The following is an 18,530-nucleotide window of genomic DNA, read 5'->3' on the forward strand; positions in this document are numbered from 1 at the left end:
TGGCCCGTGCCATATTTCATGTTGAATTAGGACTATTGATCTTCTGGGTGTAAACAACATTGCATACTTCATATGCTTTGCGTGGAGTTTAGCAACGGAAAGGACAGACACACGGAGAACCAAAAGCAGCCCAGGCAAAAATGATCAAAGCAGAGTCACTCCCTTCCTTTCCTCGCGCTATGTATCTCTTTCCAACCATCCTGTCTCTCTCTGTTTCTCCTTCTCTCCTCTCTCTTTTTCCACTCTGATCACTTTCTCTCTACCTTTTTCCTCCCTCCTTAATCTCTCTCCCTTCCTTTCCTGCGCTATATCTGTCTTTCCAACCATCCTCTCTCTCGCCTCTCTGATACCAATACCTGATATCTTTGGGTCTATTTCGTGCTATAAAAAACAAAAAACAAGTATAATTTCATTTTACCTCACAGTCTGCTCCCACTGCTTCGCCCTTGCCAAGCGACCTTTTAATCTTCGTACAACCCTTCAAGCGCCTGAAAGCCCCTTGCCTAAAAGTTTTGGCGCAACTAAACATAACTGAGGCAAACACAAAAAGCATCTTTGACTGTAAAGTTTACACACTGACTCCAAGAATCACGATAAATGATTTTTTTAGAATCTTGACGTGCACTTAAAGTGGTGCATAATATTCCAGTATGTCGGAATTGCACATTAATATTTATTGTTTTCATTGTACTTTGCTTTGTGATTTCTCATCGTCAGTTCCTTCAGAGGTCAATCTCCCTCTGCATAGAAGGGGCACCCCTTTCTTGTAGAGGTCCTTTTCTTCCAGTTGTACCACCTACGCACTCGCGTTAGCATTACAGAGCTGTTATAGTTATAAACTTCCAGCACCCCGTGGCATATACAAACCACCCCCGAGGGCACCTCTCTGCCCCTCTGTGAGCTCAGTGGCGTCTGCTCAAGTCTCCTGTCCACTGCTCGATCTGTCTGCTTTGGGTGGGCATGGACTCTGTAAGTTAACATGACAGAACCCTACTTAATCACATGCACTAGGGCTGGGTCACTGGGTGGTGTTCTACGGCCAATATTGTGATGTTCCTTTTTATCAAAATGCACTATAGGCAAAATCCTTATTTCCGAAAGATGCTAGCCTTACGTTAGACATTGTGCTATATTCCTAAATCACAAATTATATAGCACAATAATTGTTACCGCTGTAGACCGTGTTTTAAATAACTATTGTTATCATCAAGACAGCAGCACGTCGTGTAGACCGAATGAAGCTTATATCAAGAGGAAGGAACATAAAGGGCCATCATTTCGGCTCAGGCTTTTTCCGGATTGTTTGAGTGGCAAGTAAACCTTTGATGACCTATATGCAAAAAGTAGCTGAGTTTTCGGGTCCCCTGTTTGTTGATTCCGTGACAATATTCAAATATAGCCTCGTTTATACATTGTATTTTGGGAATGCACAGTTTCTTCTAATACAAACTTTCAACCAGTGTGTCTTAATTCTCCACAGAGCTGAAGAAAGGGATAGTAAGGGCACTTAATGTTACATTCAGCGTTCATCACAGACCCGTTTGATCAAATGCAGTGCAACTTTTACGTGGTCTACTCTACCTTACTGGAAATACTGTGCTACTCGTCACCTTTTAGTACAATGCAAGCAGGCGGTCCAACCAACCTTGGGATTTGAATGTCTGGCAAGGTAGGATCCTGCGAAGGCCGGCTTGCACCCTCCAAAGGGTGACATGTGACATACACAGAACTCATGGGAGCACAGAAGTGGAATAGACTTATGTCGGTGAAGAAGGTCGTGGTTGTGACCGAAAAGCCGGGGGAGGCCTTATGAAGTCTGTCTCAAAAACACCCATGAAAAGAAGTTAGCGAAGGGACAACTAGTAGTCATGAGACTGTGATCTATCTATTCCATAATTTCCAGGTCTGGACAGCTTTGCACTGTTTTAAGAAGTATCTGTTGTAGATCACACACAAAGGGCCACAAAAACACTTTACAAGTCGGAAAACGTTTCTGACTTGTAAAATGGGGTTTGTACATAATAAATAGCAATTTTATAATCACAATCCCAGTGATTTTGCAAATCATAGGGTTTGCAATTGCAAAATCCTCTACTACATCTGTCCCATTGTTCCATAGGTTGGGCCGTTGCTTGAAATGCATAGAGAGACAAGCTGTAACTCTCCCACTGATAATGATGTATACCTCCGCAGACTGGGCTGGTCATCTCCCTATCAAATAAAATAAGTGCATGTTCTCAGAGCATGGCAGTGCATGTCCATTTAAAAGCCCTGTTCCTGGCGAATAATAAGAATTAAAGAGGAGCCCAAAAGAAACCTAATATTTTCCAAATTGGCAAAAATTGTGAAATCGTTTGTTTTGTAGTGTCATCAGACAGATTGAACTACCTAAATAATTTGAGTCTTTACAAAGGCAATCCAGGCAGGTTTTAGCAATTCAATCAGATGGTGTTGGGGCAGAAAAGGTTTCCCTATATAACTCTGAAGACTGAGTATGCTTCCCTTTCTTGAGTTCTCCTTTGCAAGTTCGGTAGGTGTTTTTACTTTTTCGCAGCAGCACACGACACTTATGCATTTACGTTGAGGGCTTCCTGTAACACAGTATGTGACAGGGTGCATGGCTCTATGGTCCGGAAACGTACACCTTGTAGGCCCTTTAAGTACTGATCGTGACTAGCTCACCTCATCAGAGAGCTGAGACCGAACAGTGGTGGCAACAACAGCTTATAGTGGAAGGACAGGCCTTTTTACCTGTAACCTGCCAGGAGAAGACCTCTGCAGGCCTCCCCTGTATCTTTAAATTGTTTGCCAGTCCTGTGCAATCAGGTCTTTCACTCCATACATGTGGGACATGGATGGCTCATGTGTATATATAAATTCTTGGTTTGTGTGTTGCACATGAATCCTGTTTGTTTCATGTGGCTGTGGCTACTCTTGCTTATTTTCTGATTTCTTGAAACCAAAGTGGTAGGTAAACTGGGAGTTGAAACACTTTGGAATTGTACATTCTTCTGATATCCGTAATGGCATAACATTTTATATTCTGAGTCCTCAACATATCTGGTTTGTTCTGTGTTTACAGGAGCCTCTCTGTCCTCTGCACAGCCTTCAATTAAATGTAGCCGCGTCACCACACCTCTCAAACTCTTACTCCTACACATGTGACCCTTTTCCACCTCTGCATATCACAAGACGATCCATTTGGTTTTTACTTTCAACAGGAATGGTTGGTTACCTAGCATCATTGTTACTCATTTTATTTGTGGAGGTAATGAAGGTGGAGTGTTTCTTCACTAGCCATCATGCATAAACGTGTCTATGTTATAAGCATTAAGATGGCAAATGTCCTGCCTTAGTATGGCGGTGTAGTATCTCCAGCTGTCAAAGTATACTTTTTTCACACAGCTTTGTGCTTTCTCCCTGACTGGATTAATCACAAATTGGCATCTGTGAAATATACTTAACAAACACAGACCGGCATCTCTCAAATATTTTGAACAGTCACAGCCTCACATCTCGTTATGATTTTCAAAGTCACAGATTGGCATTTCTCAACCATGTTTATCAGCGCATATGAGCATGTTTCAAAGACATACAGCAATCCGAAACAAGCATTGGCATAGCCAATAGGTCTCGCCTTTAGGACCTTATAAGTGTTTAGCCATGCAACAGTTGCATAAATACTTATATGGTCCCAAAAGCGAGGCCTATTGGCTATGCCAATGCTTGTTTTCAGTATGTTTCACAGTCCTGCTTGGGAACTGAGGGTGCATAGGCAAAGAAAAAAGCTGATTCATAAAGGAGTTTTGTTAATATTGATTGTGTGGATTAGTAGTATATCCGAACAACTTCTCCTGTATTTTGTATTATTCTGAGTCATTCTGTTGAAATATTTCTGTAAGTTTTCTATTTAAATTGTGTGCACAATCTCACAGAGCATGACTCCATAGACTTTAACCAGTCCGAAGCCATGATTGCTAAAGCTGCCCTGCACCGAAACGTCCTATTTCAAGAGTGGTATTAAGTTTCAGCAGCACCATGCCTGATGTAATGACAATAAAGATTAATAAAGAAAATGACTCCCATATTATGAATTTCCCTCCTGCTACCATGTTTATAACTATAAACCTCCCTCTTCCATTGACATTTTGCAATAATTTAGAACCATCTCAGGAAATACCGGTTCTCAAAAGCTGGCTCATATATTTTGTGATTTTTTTTTTTTTTTTTTTCTTTATTTACGTTTCGGTCATTTCCTCAGACACTGCGGATTTGTTTTTTGTTGGGGTCCTCGGTTTGCATGTACTTGAAATAAATGTTTTTATGTTAACAATAGGTGCTCTTTATTGACTGATTATCCCATGTAATCATCTTGGAATACACACAGGAAACTATTGAAATGAGGGTCAATGAAAACTGCACTACCAGATAATTCTCAGTTAGGTTTGGTATCACAAAAACAGGCACTTGAATTGCTTGCTCTACTTCCACAATAACCTTGACATTTCAGTTTGTGAGCAGTGCAAAAAAACTCACACTGTATATACTTTCAAAGGCTTTTTAGTCAAAGTTAACAAACCTTCAGATCTAATTGAACCAGAAAGCCTGGGGACTGTCACTTGTTTTTAAAACAGTTTTGCTTACTTTATTTGCTTTTAGTTGCCGACAAATTGGATAATATGATCTTGAAGTGTTCATTGAATGAATGTTGTCTGTTCTTTGGTTAGTTCATTAGCACAGTGGCCACTTTCTTGGCTTGCTGTTTTTGTACAGTGACCTCGATATTTCAGATAGTGAGCACTGCAAAAGTTTAAAGTACGCTCTCTTAATGCTTTTTAAGGCAAATCAGTAGGTTCAAAAGCATTATGTTATTCAACAGTAAAGCCTTCAGCATTGAGTGGTCACTTTCTCTCATATGAAAGACATTAATTGTCATCAGCGTACTGTCCATCAGTAGTCAAGCTCTCAGCTTCTGGCATTCAAACTCTATATACTTCCTAAATACTTCTTTGGTTATATGTGTATAACTTAGTTTCCTCCTTAAAAGTAGTGTTCCAAAATTGCAATGCTTAGTTACTTACAGACCACTGCTTCTTCACTGGACTTATTCACTGGCATGCCAGTAATATACATCCTGTTCTTTTCTGTTTTAGGTGGCGCACAAAGCAAAACTTAGATTACTGCTTTTTAATGATGTATGCCCAGTCCAAAGGCACCTACTATGTTCAGGTAATACTTGTTTTGCTGGATGTTTCAGGGACTTGAGAACTGTTGTAAGTCATCAGTTGACTTAATGTTTGGTTTGAAAACACTGATATGTGATCACAGTAAAAAAAGGAATGTTTCATCTCTAACCAGTCTTCCAACTTTGTACAGCATTCTTTCTCTGTTCCTGGATCGGTGGCAATGCAAGCTTTTTTACACTGCCGCTGTTCCTAAAGAGTTGGGGGAAGTGCGTCCCTGGCTTAAAAATTGTTTCCCCTAGAGACTTCCAAGTGCAGATTCCTCACCTTTTGAATATTCCCTAGGTGTCAGTCTGGATCTGGACATTTTTCAGTAATACCTCTGTGTGCTGGTAGGTGTAGCTGTGCTGCTCTGCACTGACGCCGTTCTGCTTCAGAATAGTGGGGTGCCTAAATAGTTGCCAATCCTGCGTGCGGAAGTCAATTTCGTTCTTTATACCCATGAGATTCGGATCCAGGTCAACCTCTTGTTTCTTTGAGAGCATTTACCTCACAAATTTTGCAGTGTGCAAGGGAAACGTCACCACCCAAAAAGACCGGATTTAAACACTGTTACAAGCAAATCTCTGTGACTGATCCTAATCAGGTCTGCTTGTGGTGCTTGGGGTCGAGTCACAACTCCAAGTCTTGCATGCCTCTCATTCTCATTGTGCTTGGCGTCAGAACCCATCCTGCAACTTGTGTGGAACAACCCAATTTTCCAGGCCGTCTGCGACACTGAGGACGAACGAAGGATTCAGCAAGTCTATGGTCTGACTCTACAGATTCCTTCCCACTCCCTCTAGCACACCTGCAGGCCCCAAGGAGCTGAGATGCCCTCCATCTGGGATTCTGCCGGCAGGTTTGCCCTCAATGCCAGTTGGACCCTCTAAATCCATCACGGGGCCACTTCTATCTCCCAAACCCAGCTGCAACTTGCCCCACTTAACATTCCACAACGCAGATCTCGTACATTGTATTCCATGTTCGACTCGTATTCCAACTGTGGTGCATGAAATGAAATTGGCAGCACTACCCTGAAGAAAAGTGTCATGTTGGACCTCCAGAATTCCAGTGCTCTTTACACCTCTTCTGATTTTGACCTTTTCTCACCTTGTGGTCCTGACACTGAAGAGTGCTTCTTTTTCGACCCTATAGACTGGATGGTGGCATTAGATCTACAGGACACCAATGTCCATACACCAGTCCTACGGGCACATCAGCCCTTCCTTAAGTTTATGGTGGTTCAGGAGCATTTTCAGTTCACTCACCACTGTGCCTCGTGTGTTCACATAAGTGATGGTGGTAGTAGCAGCACACCTTCAGAGGTCTGGGGTCATAGTCTTCCCCTACCTTGATGGCTGGTATTGAAAGTGGGCTTGCCTTAAGCAGTTATTAACCACCTCCAGACCACGGCAAACCTCTTGTCATCTTTGTGTTCACTGTCAGCATGTCAAAGTTACACTTGACTCCTTCTCAGATGCTCCCCTTCATCTGAGCCATTCAGAGTACAGTTTGTTTTCATCCCAATTTTTCAGACTCTGCCCTAGATTTCAGTGATATCAACTCTGTGACTGCTGAGACTGTTGGCATATGTGGGCTATGCAGTGGGATATGAATTCTTAGTGGGCCCAGTATCAAGGGAACCCCTTTGAACACAGCCTGATTTCAGAGGATACTGCAAAAGATCTGTGGTGGTTTTGGACTACGATTGGATCAGCGACAGACCCCTCTCACTGCACCATCCAGAGCTGACAGTGGTGATCAATGCACGCTTCGGGGGTTGGGGTGGCCACCTGGGAGAGGTGGAATTCAGAGGTCTCTTTCCGGTTGAGTCCTGGCTCTCTATCAGCCTTCTGTATCTGATGGCCATCTGCTAGGTGTTGAAAGCCTTCCTTCTGTCTTTCAATGAGAGACTGTTACAGGTGCTTACGAAAACACCACTGCCATGTGGCATTACAACAAACAGGGCTGTTTGGGGTCAAGGACCCTGTGCCATGAGGTACTATATCTCTGGAAATGGCTGGACCATAATGACATTATCCGGCTAGTGAACCACCTGGCAGGATCTTTGAAAACAAATGTGGACAAGCTCAACCATCGATGCCTGCATGATCACAATTGACAGTTGCGCCCAAAACTGTGTCACCAGCCCAATAACCACGGACGACTGTACTGCTTTGATATGATTTTAATTGAGATACATCTGGGTTGGATACAGAGCCACTAGGGCTGGTTGTTTGTTCCGGCTCATCTCGACTTCCTGTGCTGCCTCGGGTCCCTGTGATCCACTCTTCTCTTTTCGAGTTCTCCTCCTCCTGGTTTCTTTAGGCAGTGGCCGTCCCCTCAGTAAAGAAGAAAGAGAGGCTCTCCGTGTGGTCCCTTTTCCCTCCTATAGCCTTCTGCTTGCTTGCACTCTCCCTCCCTGTTCTCTTTTCCTTTCAGAGGTACCCCTGGGTTTCCACCCGCCCCAGTGGAAGGTCATCTATAGTAACCCTGGGGAGCCTTCACTTCAGGTATTCCTCATATTGTAATGCCCCTTTGACTTGTCTCACTGATGAATATAGGCCCCAGCTAGGCCCGCAAGGCACAAGGGTTCGCTCTCCTGTAACGGAATCTATAAGGAAGTTGGCACGGAAACTGCAAAGTACAAAAACAGCATTTATTAACCCTTAAGGGTGGTCCTACAATCCACACAACACTCTTCAGTATTGCATGGAGTAGCACAAAGAACATTCGTACACAGTCCCCTTTTATACACAACAGAGGGGCTCATAGTGGGTGGATACAACATGAGGCCGAAGAACATTACCATTTATGGTCATTCTCGATATTGAATCAATACATGGGCGGGGCTAACACACTCTTTGAGCCCGCAAAAACACATGGTCAAGCAAAGCTAATTATAACAGATGTGGTCAAGTCTGGGCATGCGCCAGATGGACAAGAGGGAGCTATTTATAAACTGTTGCTAGGCAGATTACAAGAGCAACTAACACAGAGGTCGGACTCTCCTCGTGGTGAACACATGGCAGCATATCAATACAAAATGGAGTCCGGACTTCGGTCAACATAACGAAGAAAACATGATCTAAAGGGGAGCATTAATGTCTTTAGTAAATGCTTAATCACATTGCTGTTTCAATTTACAACAGACGACCCTTTCAGCATTTACTGAAGACATCCGGCTTCCAAGAATAATCATCATATATGTCAATTATCATCATTCCTTTAACCTCTTTAGCTAGACCCTTTTGGTGAGCAACATCGGCAACAGCTTTCTTATCTGGAATGCAGAATGAAATGCATTCAGAACAGCATAATGGTCCACATTGGATACACATACAGAAAAAGAACAGAATTGCTATAATAATACAGAGACCAGTTAAGACCTTCCATCCCCAGGCAGTAACCAACGCCCAAAACCACCCAGAAAAGGACCAAGTGCCGTTTTCTGTGTGGATTTCAGCTGCTATTTTATGCAGCTTGTTAATGGCGTTATAAACGGATGGCGTATGATCAGGGATGAACACACAGCAGCTACTTCCAATAATTTTACAGGCTCCTCCTCGATCAGCTAGCATCACATCTAATACCATACGATTCTGCAACGCAACAATCCTAGTTATTTGTAACTCTTCCGTAAGATTCCCAAGAGCAGCAGCAGTCTGATTGGTCACAGCTTCTACCACTCTTGTTAATCTTCGGATCTTCCTACTATTCAAAGCGGCTCCAACAAAGAAAAACAATCCTAAATTAAAGTCAATATACTGTTGCAAGCTGGTATCGGTCTGATCCACATCATCAATTGATAGAGTACGTTTATACCTGTTTACAGTCACATTATTCAACAATTTCAAATCCTTATGATATGACGCGGGTGCTAGGAATACAGGAGGTAATAGGAATGATACATAGCATACCCCAGACCACCCAGCCGGCAAACGGTAATAGCCTTTATTTCCACATACAAAGTAGGTATTATGGGACGCTAGGAAGGTACTGTTATTCAACCCGTCAATGTTCAATACGGTTATGCAATCACTGACACCAACAGGGATAAAACCCACACTCTGGACACACAGGTCCGCTTGAGCTTGTGCTACTTGGATTACGAATTTGTCCTTCCCCACAGTGTCTCTGGTGTTCGTGAAGATATAGGGAATGGATTCATTGTCCGGTCAGTACTCTTCCCATTCCCAAATTGTCCCATTCGCTTGTGGATACCCATTCTTGTCCTGATGGCATTCTTTATTAAGTCTAAAAAGCAATCGTCCCACTGTCGGTTTCCGAGTGGCAAAAAGCAAAGTGTACCATGCTCTACAAGAGCCATTATGAGAGAAAGGAAGTGGTATGAATGGCGTTCCTCCTTTCTTCTGATGGGCTGGCATCATCCCACATATCCAACAGTTCGTAGCATTCGTAGCAACGTGGGTATGATGCAGCATCTGGATGAAAGTGTTATTCAAGTAAGATTGTCGATGCTTCAACTCTTGGTACGGTAATGTATAAAAGTAGTGCTCTGCAGGCACTGGAGTCGTCAGCACAAGTGTTTTCCGAGCAGGAGTTACTTCCTCCACAAACCATGTAGTTATGCCAACAATAGCTACTGTTAGCATGAACCCCAACGCACAAAGAATTTTCTTCTTCTCCATGTCAAAAGAAACAATACCCTGGTATCTTCCTGAAACTAAAAAGTCTGTCAGAACTCTTCCCCTTGGGCAGCGGTTGATTTCTTCACCAGCGGGCCAAGACGGGTGTCGCTACACTAATGCAGGGCTGATCCCCCCCCCTTGCCTCATCGGCTCTCCGTTTCACTAACCCAAGGGCCGTTCTGACAGTATGTCCCGGCACTGGAAACCTTACTTCCTTGATCGAAGATGATATCGCCTTCCTCCAGAAGTCGTGTGGTCCGGAAAGAGCTCCTCAGTGTCATTCGGCTTCGCAGCACGGCCTGTCTCTGCTGCTAGGATTTCTCGTTGATCGGTCAGCACGGCAGACTCCACCAATCCGGGCGGTACCTTTCGGCAGTGCAAGGAATGGATCCAATTCTTTCGGTTCGAGACTCGCACAGCCGTCCTCGTTGCAAGGAGGACTTGCTCAGGTCCGACCCATCTCGGCTCCAAACTGTTCGTTCTGTCGAAGACCTTCACCATAACATGATCTCCAGGCCGGAGACCATGTCCTTCACCGGTAGACCGATCAGGGAGCGCCTCTCGGACCTGTTGATGAATAGAAACCAAGTTATCCGTTAACTGTGCCAGATAATCGCTCATCATTACACAAGGTACATCATACACAGCCTTAGGCCTTGGTGGACCCCAAATGTTCATTGGGCGTCCGAATACTATTTCATATGGCGTAAGGCCGGTTCGAGAGTGTGGCACTGACCTAATTGACAATAACGCCAGTGGCAGGGCGTCTGGCCAAGTCAAAGACGTTGAAGCTTGGATTTTGGCGATCTTAAGCTTCAGTGTACCATTATACTTCTCGACTAGTCCGGCAGACTGAGGGTGGAACACGGCATGAAACTTCTGAGTGATGCCTAGGCCCTTCAAGACATACTTTATAACATCCGCTACAAAGTGAGGGCCATTATCACTCCACAGAAGTCTACAGACGCCGTATCGAGGGAAAAACTCTTTTAGCAGTAGCTTCGCCGTGGTCATTGCAGTATTGTCTTTCGTAGGGTACGCCTCAACCCATTTGCTGAAAGCGCAAACCACTACTAGAACATACTTCAAATTGTTACAGCGCTCAAGCTGGATGTAATCCATCTGCAGAACCTCAAAGGGTGCAGTGGGTGTCGCAAATCCTCCTGCTGGAGTTCGAGTGCCTTTCCCTGGATTATACTTCAGACAGATCATACAGGTCTGCACCACCCTCTTTGCCGTGCTAGCAATCTCTGGATGCTCCCAGACTTGGGTAAGCAATTTCACAATTGCGGAAGCTCCAACATGTGCTAGCCCATGTGCCATCTGAACCATAGGTTGTACGAAAGCCGTGGGTAACTTCCATCTATCCATCTGTTTATTTCTCCAACAACCCTCGTCATCCAGTTCTCCTTCGCTAGCCCATTGTTCCCGCTCTTTGTCAGAAGCGGTCCTTTGCATTTCTCGCACTTCCTCCTTCGCATCACGCCATCTCTCCACCTGTGACTTTACTACATACATGGCAGTAGCGCCGGGCTGCATCGCAGTCTCCCGTGCTACTCGATCCGCTAACGCATTCCCTTCTCCAACTTTATCAACCACTTTCCTATGGGCGCTACACTTAACGATAGCAATTTTCTTTGGGTATGTCAATGCAGTTAAAAGATTATGAACTAACTCTCCATGCATTATCTGTACTCCATGTGACGTTAAAAACCCTCTCTCCTTCCAGAGTAGGCCGAAGTCATGCGCTACTCCGAAGGCATAGCGGCTATCTGTATAAATATTCACACATAATCCTGTACTGAGCTCACATGCTCGTGTTAATGCTATCAGTTCCGCTGCTTGAGCTGATTTCTGTGGTATGCGTGCTGTCTCCACTATCGTGTGTAATGTGGTAATTGCATACGCTGCTGAAGTCGTACCATCTGGTAGCTTCAGGCATGATCCGTCTACCCACAACTCTCCATCTACATCTGAAAAGGGCGTATCCTGGAGATCAATACGACCCTTTGTTTGTTCCTCAGTCACAAGAATACAATCATGCGCTTTCTGCGCCTCAGGCTGGGTCTCGGGGTATGGCAACAATGTGGCCGGGTTTAATGTCACGCACCTTTTCAACGTAATATGAGGAGCCAAAAGCGTCAGCTCATATCCCGTTAAGCGGGCGCTGGTCAAATGCTGCGTCTTTGTTTGATTAAGCAGGGCATCCACAGCATGGGGAACTAACACCAACAATTTATGGGACAACACAATTCCTTCACTTTGGCGTATTGACACAGCTGTCGCCGCTACCGAGCGAAAACACCCTGGTAATGCTCGGGCGACAGGATCAAGCACAGCCGAAAAGTATGCACAAGGGCGCTGCTTGTCGCCGTGCATCTGCACTAAAACTGACAACGCTCATCCATCTTTCTCATGCACATACAACGAAAAGGGTTTTGCATAATCAGGGGTCCCTAACACTGGTGCTGAGCAAAGGGCCTGTCGCAGTTGCTGAAAAGCAGCATCACACTCATCTGACCAAGGGATTGGGATAGGCGTGTCTTTTGTCAAAAGAGCTAGTAATGGCTTAGCTATGTGTGAAAACCCCAATATCCACTGTCTACAAAAAGAAACAAGGCCCAAAAATGCACGCACATCCTTCTGCGTGGATGGTCTCGGTGTGTCCAAAATTACTTGGATACGATCTGGTGTGAGTGCACGCCCCTCCTTAGACAAAAGGTGACCTAAATAAGTCACCTTTGGTCTACAGAATTGCAATTTCTTCCTAGATACTTTATGATTATGGGATGCTAAAAAGGAAAGTAGGGATAACGTGCTCTTTTCACACAACTCCAGGGTGTCAGCCGCCAACAAGATGTCGTCGACATATTGAATGAGCGCGACCCCCTCGAGCAAAACAAAGGAATCCAATTGTCGTTTCAAAGCCTGACTGTAAATACTAGGGCTTTCTGTATAGCCTTGGGGAACTCTACAAAAACGATAAGATCTATTGTTTAATGTGAACCCAAAAAGAAATCGGCTATCAGGGTGAATGGGAATAGAAAAGAAGGCATTTTTCAAATCAATCACTGAGAACATGGTCGCCGTAGGCGGGACCAAGGTAAGCAACGTCGTGATATCAGAAACCACCGGGTACTGAGGTATCACGATCTTGTTTACCTCCCTCAAATCAATTATGAACCGATAGACCTTTGCATCCGTGTCCTTTTTCAAAATTGGGAGAATCGGACTGTTACAGATATTATAGGGAACTTCTTCCACTACCCCTACTGCGATCAAGTCTTGCACAATCTGTGTGAGAGCCTCCTCGCCCTCCTGGGAAATCCGATACTGCGGGAGGCGTGGTAACACCGCCCCCTCCTGGACACTAATGTGGACCGGAGGAATCACCATTTGTCCCACATCTGTGTCCGAAGTCGCCCATAAAGTTCGGGGGAGGGTAGCCAACAACGCATCCTCTGATATCGTACACATCCGCCCAGACCGGGGGTAGTTGTCATTTAATATCACCCTCACACCCTCAGGGGAGCAGCGGATTGTAGCCCTAAAATACTTTAACATATCAAGGCCCATAATGTTATCCGGTGTATACGGAGCAAGCAGAAACGGACAGGGCGCAGAAAAGGAATCAACCTTAAATGTAAGGGGCTGTGAAAGAGGGCTTCGGGAAAGTGTACCGTCAAACCCTACCGATGTAACCACTGAGCCGGATGGGGGAGCCCCCGGAACCAAGTACCTAGACAATGCACTACGAGTCGCTCCTGTATCTACTAGGAACTGATCAGTAGAACCTAAAACCTCAGCCGATACATAAGGACCCGTCTGATCGACCGGCACCTCAACTGATTCAGACCCCCATCCAACGCATTCCTATGCATGTTGAGAATCGTGATATCCCGATCGATCGATATCCGATACATGATACTGGTGCTGGCGATCGAAAACATTTGAGCTATTTCGGTGCTGCCCAGCAGTATCGAAACGGGCATTATCATTAGAATTCCCTCTAAAGTTCGAGGAACCCCCTCTACCTCTCGGACCACCCGGAGTATGCCCCTGACGGGAAGCGCGCAACACTGGGCAATCCCTGGCCCAATGGCCCAATTGCTTGCAATACGCACACTGGTTCCTATTCAAATCAGATCGGCCCGGAGGGGGACCATAAGATCCGCCCCTTCCTCTATTATTACCCCGTCGGGGCGGGCCATATACTTGTGCTAACATCACCTTGGTTTTGAGATCTTTCGATTTCTTCTCCTCCTGGCCCTTCGCCTCGTGCTCCTGACGCTCATAATACTGAGCGATAGTCAGAAGGGCCGTCGGCGTCGCGGAGGACCAGGAACTCTCGCTCGCTTTTAACCGGGCCGCAACTGCCGGTAGCAGATTAGCCACATATTTGTCCGCGAAAAGGTGGCGGCCCGTGTCGTCAGTAAGCGACTGACCACTAAAATCATGAAACGTCTCCTCAAAGCGCGTAAAGAAGTCCGCAACTGACTCGTCAACTTTCTGCTTACATGCAGCTAACATATTCCAGTCAATCTTTTTAGGGGGGATAATCGTCTTCAACTTAGCCACAATAGCCGCAGGGAGATCTAAAATATTCTGGGGTGGTTTCTGTGCGGGCTTCCGTTCCCTATCCTCATCCTCAAGGTCAGACCACCGGGCCTTAAAGGCAACCGCATCATCTACCTTTCGGACAGAGCGCCACGTATCCGGCGGTAGGATAAGGCCAAAAAACAGGTCTATATCCGCTAAAGTCATAATGCAAGAATTCAAGGCCCCCTCGACTTCTTCATAGAAGGCCGCTGGATTCTTGCGGGGGTCAGGCAACGCATTCTTTAGGGCCATAACATCGGCCCTATGCCATGGAGTGTAAACCCAGTTATATACAAAATATCCCCTTGCATCGGCGGAGTTAATATCCGAGCTAGTCCCTGCTCCCTTAGGAGGAACATACAAAGGCGCCGCCTCTCGCATTGGTTTAGCATGCACTATGTCATCCTTATCTGACTGGGAGGCGGATGGGTGGCCCCCTGCTGCAGACGAATCCGACTGCTTCTCCTCCTCCGTTTGTTGACGTGCTCTCTCTCTAAGGGCCAGCACCTCGTCCCGCAAAGCGAACAGCCGCCGAGCCGCCTCAGGAGCCTTAGGGGGAGAAAAAACACCATTACGTAATGCTCCGGCATCCGAAGACACTTCGTCAGGCTCAAGGACACTAGAATATTTTCGGAAAGCAGCAATTACTTCATCCGCGAAATGAGACAGAAAATACACCCTCTCTCTATCTTGCCACGACCCCCAAGTATGGAACAAGTCCTCCTTAGATATCTTGCCCTTAAGTGCACGGAGGGAAAGTTTCCGAAGCTCAGCCATATGCTCGGCCGATAACATGGACCGTGTGTCGACCTTACCCGGAGCCGGGCCAGAATCTTGCGGCCGCGGAGCAGATGCACCAACATAAGGGGGCGGAGAGCGATCTAGTAAATAAAAATCATCATCAGGATTATTAAGGACAGGATAAAGTGGCTGACGAACAACATATTGACCCGAGACCTGTAGCCTACGCTCTTTCTCTTGTCTGTCCGTTTGCTCTTTGTCCTCCCGACGCTTCGCTTCCTGCGCTCGCACATGGTCATTCTTCCGTTGCTCTTTATCAAACAGCGCTTTCTCACGTTTCTCTCGCTCACGCACTTCCTTCACCCATAATCGCACACACTCAAACATATCCTGACGAGCACGTCGCTTACACATACACTGTTCCACATACTCAATCTTACGTATATCAAACGATCCATACAAAGGCCATCGCAACTCAGGATCCTTCTTCGTGTATTTCCTCCATAGCGTGCTGTACATTATGGAAGAAAGACCATGCTTCACGTGCATATCCCTATTAGGAGTCCCCTCTGGGGGAGCTGGAGCAGATTCCTCGAGGTTTAACCGGTTTCCAAAACAGCAGCACCACTTACGGAGTGCGCTAAAAGCAGGCATGCTAGAAATAATGCAAAATATGCAATATTATAAAGAAAATGGCACTTAATCGTTGCACCGTTCAAAGTTTACACAGCTCCGGAGAAATTTCTCCACATTACCTGCCTATATGTGTTGCAACGCATATATTTTCACAAAGACAAATTCAAAATATGACTAGTCATCATCAATCAAACTCAAATAACCAACCCAGGCTTCAAAAACTCGGAGCAAGTACCGTACAACGGTTCTTACCAATCAAGAGTCCAGGTTCCAACTGCCAAGCTCCACAATCGCCCAAACGGCTCTCACGGCAGGACCGACAGAAGAGGTCTCAGTCGATGACCGGCGCCACCCAGACGGTCAGCTCGGAAGGGAAGGAAGAAGGACCTCGGGATGCCAGGGCTAAGACGCCGCTGGCAGTGATCACGTCCCCGGCCAAACTCCTCACCTTCGTCGCGACCAGTCCTTCGAGCATCCGAGTCGCCGATGAGCCCCACGTGACGGGCGCCAATTGATGAATATAGGCCCCAGCTAGGCCCGCAAGGCACAAGGGTTCGCTCTCCTGTAACGGAATCTATAAGGAAGTTGGCACGGAAACTGCAAAGTACAAAAACAGCATTTATTAACCCTTAAGGGTGGTCCTACAATCCACACAACACTCTTCAGTATTGCATGGAGTAGCACAAAGAACATTCGTACACAGTCCCCTTTTATACACAACAGAGGGGCTCATAGTGGGTGGATACAACATGAGGCCGAAGAACATTACCATTTATGGTCATTCTCGATATTGAATCAATACATGGGCGGAGCTAACACACTCTTTGAGCCCGCGAAAACACATGGTCAAGCAAAGCTAATTATAACAGATGTGGTCAAGTCTGGGCATGCGCCAGATGGACAAGAGGGAGCTATTTATAAACTGTTGCTAGGCAGATTACAAGAGCAACTAACACAGAGGTCGGACTCTCCTCGTGGTGAACACATGGCAGCATATCAATACAAAATGGAGTCCGGACTTCGGTCAACATAACGAAGAAAACATGATCTAAAGGGGAGCATTAATGTCTTTAGTAAATGCTTAATCACATTGCTGTTTCAATTTACAACATCACGGTCTGGTGGTCTTGCAACCCAGTATCTCCTGTACAACAGTGAACGTAAGGAAAACAAACGAAAAAGTGTCACCGCAAACACTGGAAAAGGGGGAAGTCTTCTCCCTTTTCTCACTGGTCTGTTTCTTGTGCTCCCTCCCCTCTGTCTCACAGCCCTGTGATGAGCACTTGCGTATGCAGCCACCCTCCGAGCCTGCACCCGGTCCCCCTGAGCACTTGCCTGAAGCCGTGAGCCGCTGACAGGGTTGCGGCTGCCTCATCCAGGTAGCCTTCCTCTGGGGACGCCTCTTCCCGGGGATGACTGCTCGATCTGTCGTCTTCTGGGCTTCCCGCGTCTTCGGTCTCGTCTTCCGCGTCCTCCGCTTACTCGCCCGCAGCCGTCCTCATGTCTTCTTCCCGCTGTGGTCTTCTGCTCGTGATCACGTTCTCCAGCTCCTCCCGTCACTTCTTCCGGGTTCTTTACTGCTGGCAGGCTCCGTCCCAATGACGTCCGTGGAGTCGGTGTTGGTTGTCCTTCACTGGTGCCCCAGGGGCGTCCACGGCCACCCTCCTGGGGCTCCCTGCCACAGAGGCATGGCCGATCGGGCCATGGAAGAGCAGCCGACCCAGAGAGGTAGACCATGTTCACCTGTTTGGAACCAGGGTGGTGGGACACACTTGAAAAGAGAAAGGTTGTATTGCTAAAAACCAGAGAAGAACACGGGCGTTAGAGTCCTTATGTCGCGCTACCCAAACTAGAGGGGCATGATCCGTTAGAAGAAGGAAAGGAAGACCCAATAAGTAGTACTGGAGGGCCTTGGACAGTCCACTTGATCGCCAAACATTCCTTTTTGATCGTGGAGTACTGGGCCTACCGGGGCATCAGTTTGCGACTGAGGTAGACTATGGGATGTAGCTCTCCTGAGTCGAGTTCCTTGGCAGGACAGCACCCAGGCCCCTGTCTGATGCGTCTGTTTGTAGGGTGAAGGCCTTACCAAAATCGGGACAGACCAGCACTTGGTTGCAGCATAAAAGCCCTTTAAGGTGGTTGAAGCTTTGCAGTTGAACAGGGGTCCACTCCTTAATGGTATTCAGACATGTCTTTTTCAGCATATCTGTGAGGGAGTTGCTTCCTCTGAAAAACGGGGTATAAACCACCGGTAATACCCGACTAATCTGAGGAAGGCCCTGATGCCCTTCTTCGTGGAGGGGGCTGTTAGTGTTCTGATAGCATCCACCTTATCCACCCGGGCCGTATCTGGCCATCCTGTATGTGGTATCCGAGATAGCGAATGGTGTTTGTGGCCAAGTGCATTTTTCGGGGTTTGCTGTTAGTCGTGCTTCCCAAAGCTGCTCAACATGGCTATGAGGTGTGTGATGTGTTGGTCCCATGTACGACTGAATACCACAATATCATCCAGGTATGCGGGGGCATAGGAACGGTGTGGTCGTAACACCACGTCATAAGCCGCTGGAAAGTGGCAGGGGCTCTGTCGAGACCAAAGGGCAGGACCTTGAATTGGTACAAGCCCGAAGGGGTGGCAAATGCTATCTGCCAATACCCCTTTGTTAGGTCCAGGGTT

The 18,530-nt window shown here is 46.4% G+C and overlaps 1 protein-coding gene across 3 annotated transcripts in view; it reads left to right on the top strand.

The window, feature by feature from the left end:
* The window catches only part of MGAT4B (alpha-1,3-mannosyl-glycoprotein 4-beta-N-acetylglucosaminyltransferase B), a 1,507,233-nt gene that overhangs the window by 925,407 nt on the left and 563,296 nt on the right, over window positions 1-18,530 (top strand). For all 3 annotated transcript variants that reach the window (XR_014966618.1, XM_085617756.1, XM_085617757.1), the window contains exon 7: window positions 5,154-5,229. Coding sequence is in view for 2 of the 3 variants with exons in the window: in XM_085617756.1 (XP_085473882.1) it covers window positions 5,154-5,229 (76 nt within the window). In the remaining variant the exon portion in view is untranslated. The remainder of the gene's footprint in view (window positions 1-5,153; window positions 5,230-18,530) is intronic.

This window comes from Triturus cristatus, chromosome 7 (genome assembly GCF_964204655.1).
Source record: "Triturus cristatus chromosome 7, aTriCri1.1, whole genome shotgun sequence".
Classification (NCBI taxonomy): Eukaryota; Metazoa; Chordata; class Amphibia; order Caudata; family Salamandridae; genus Triturus; species Triturus cristatus.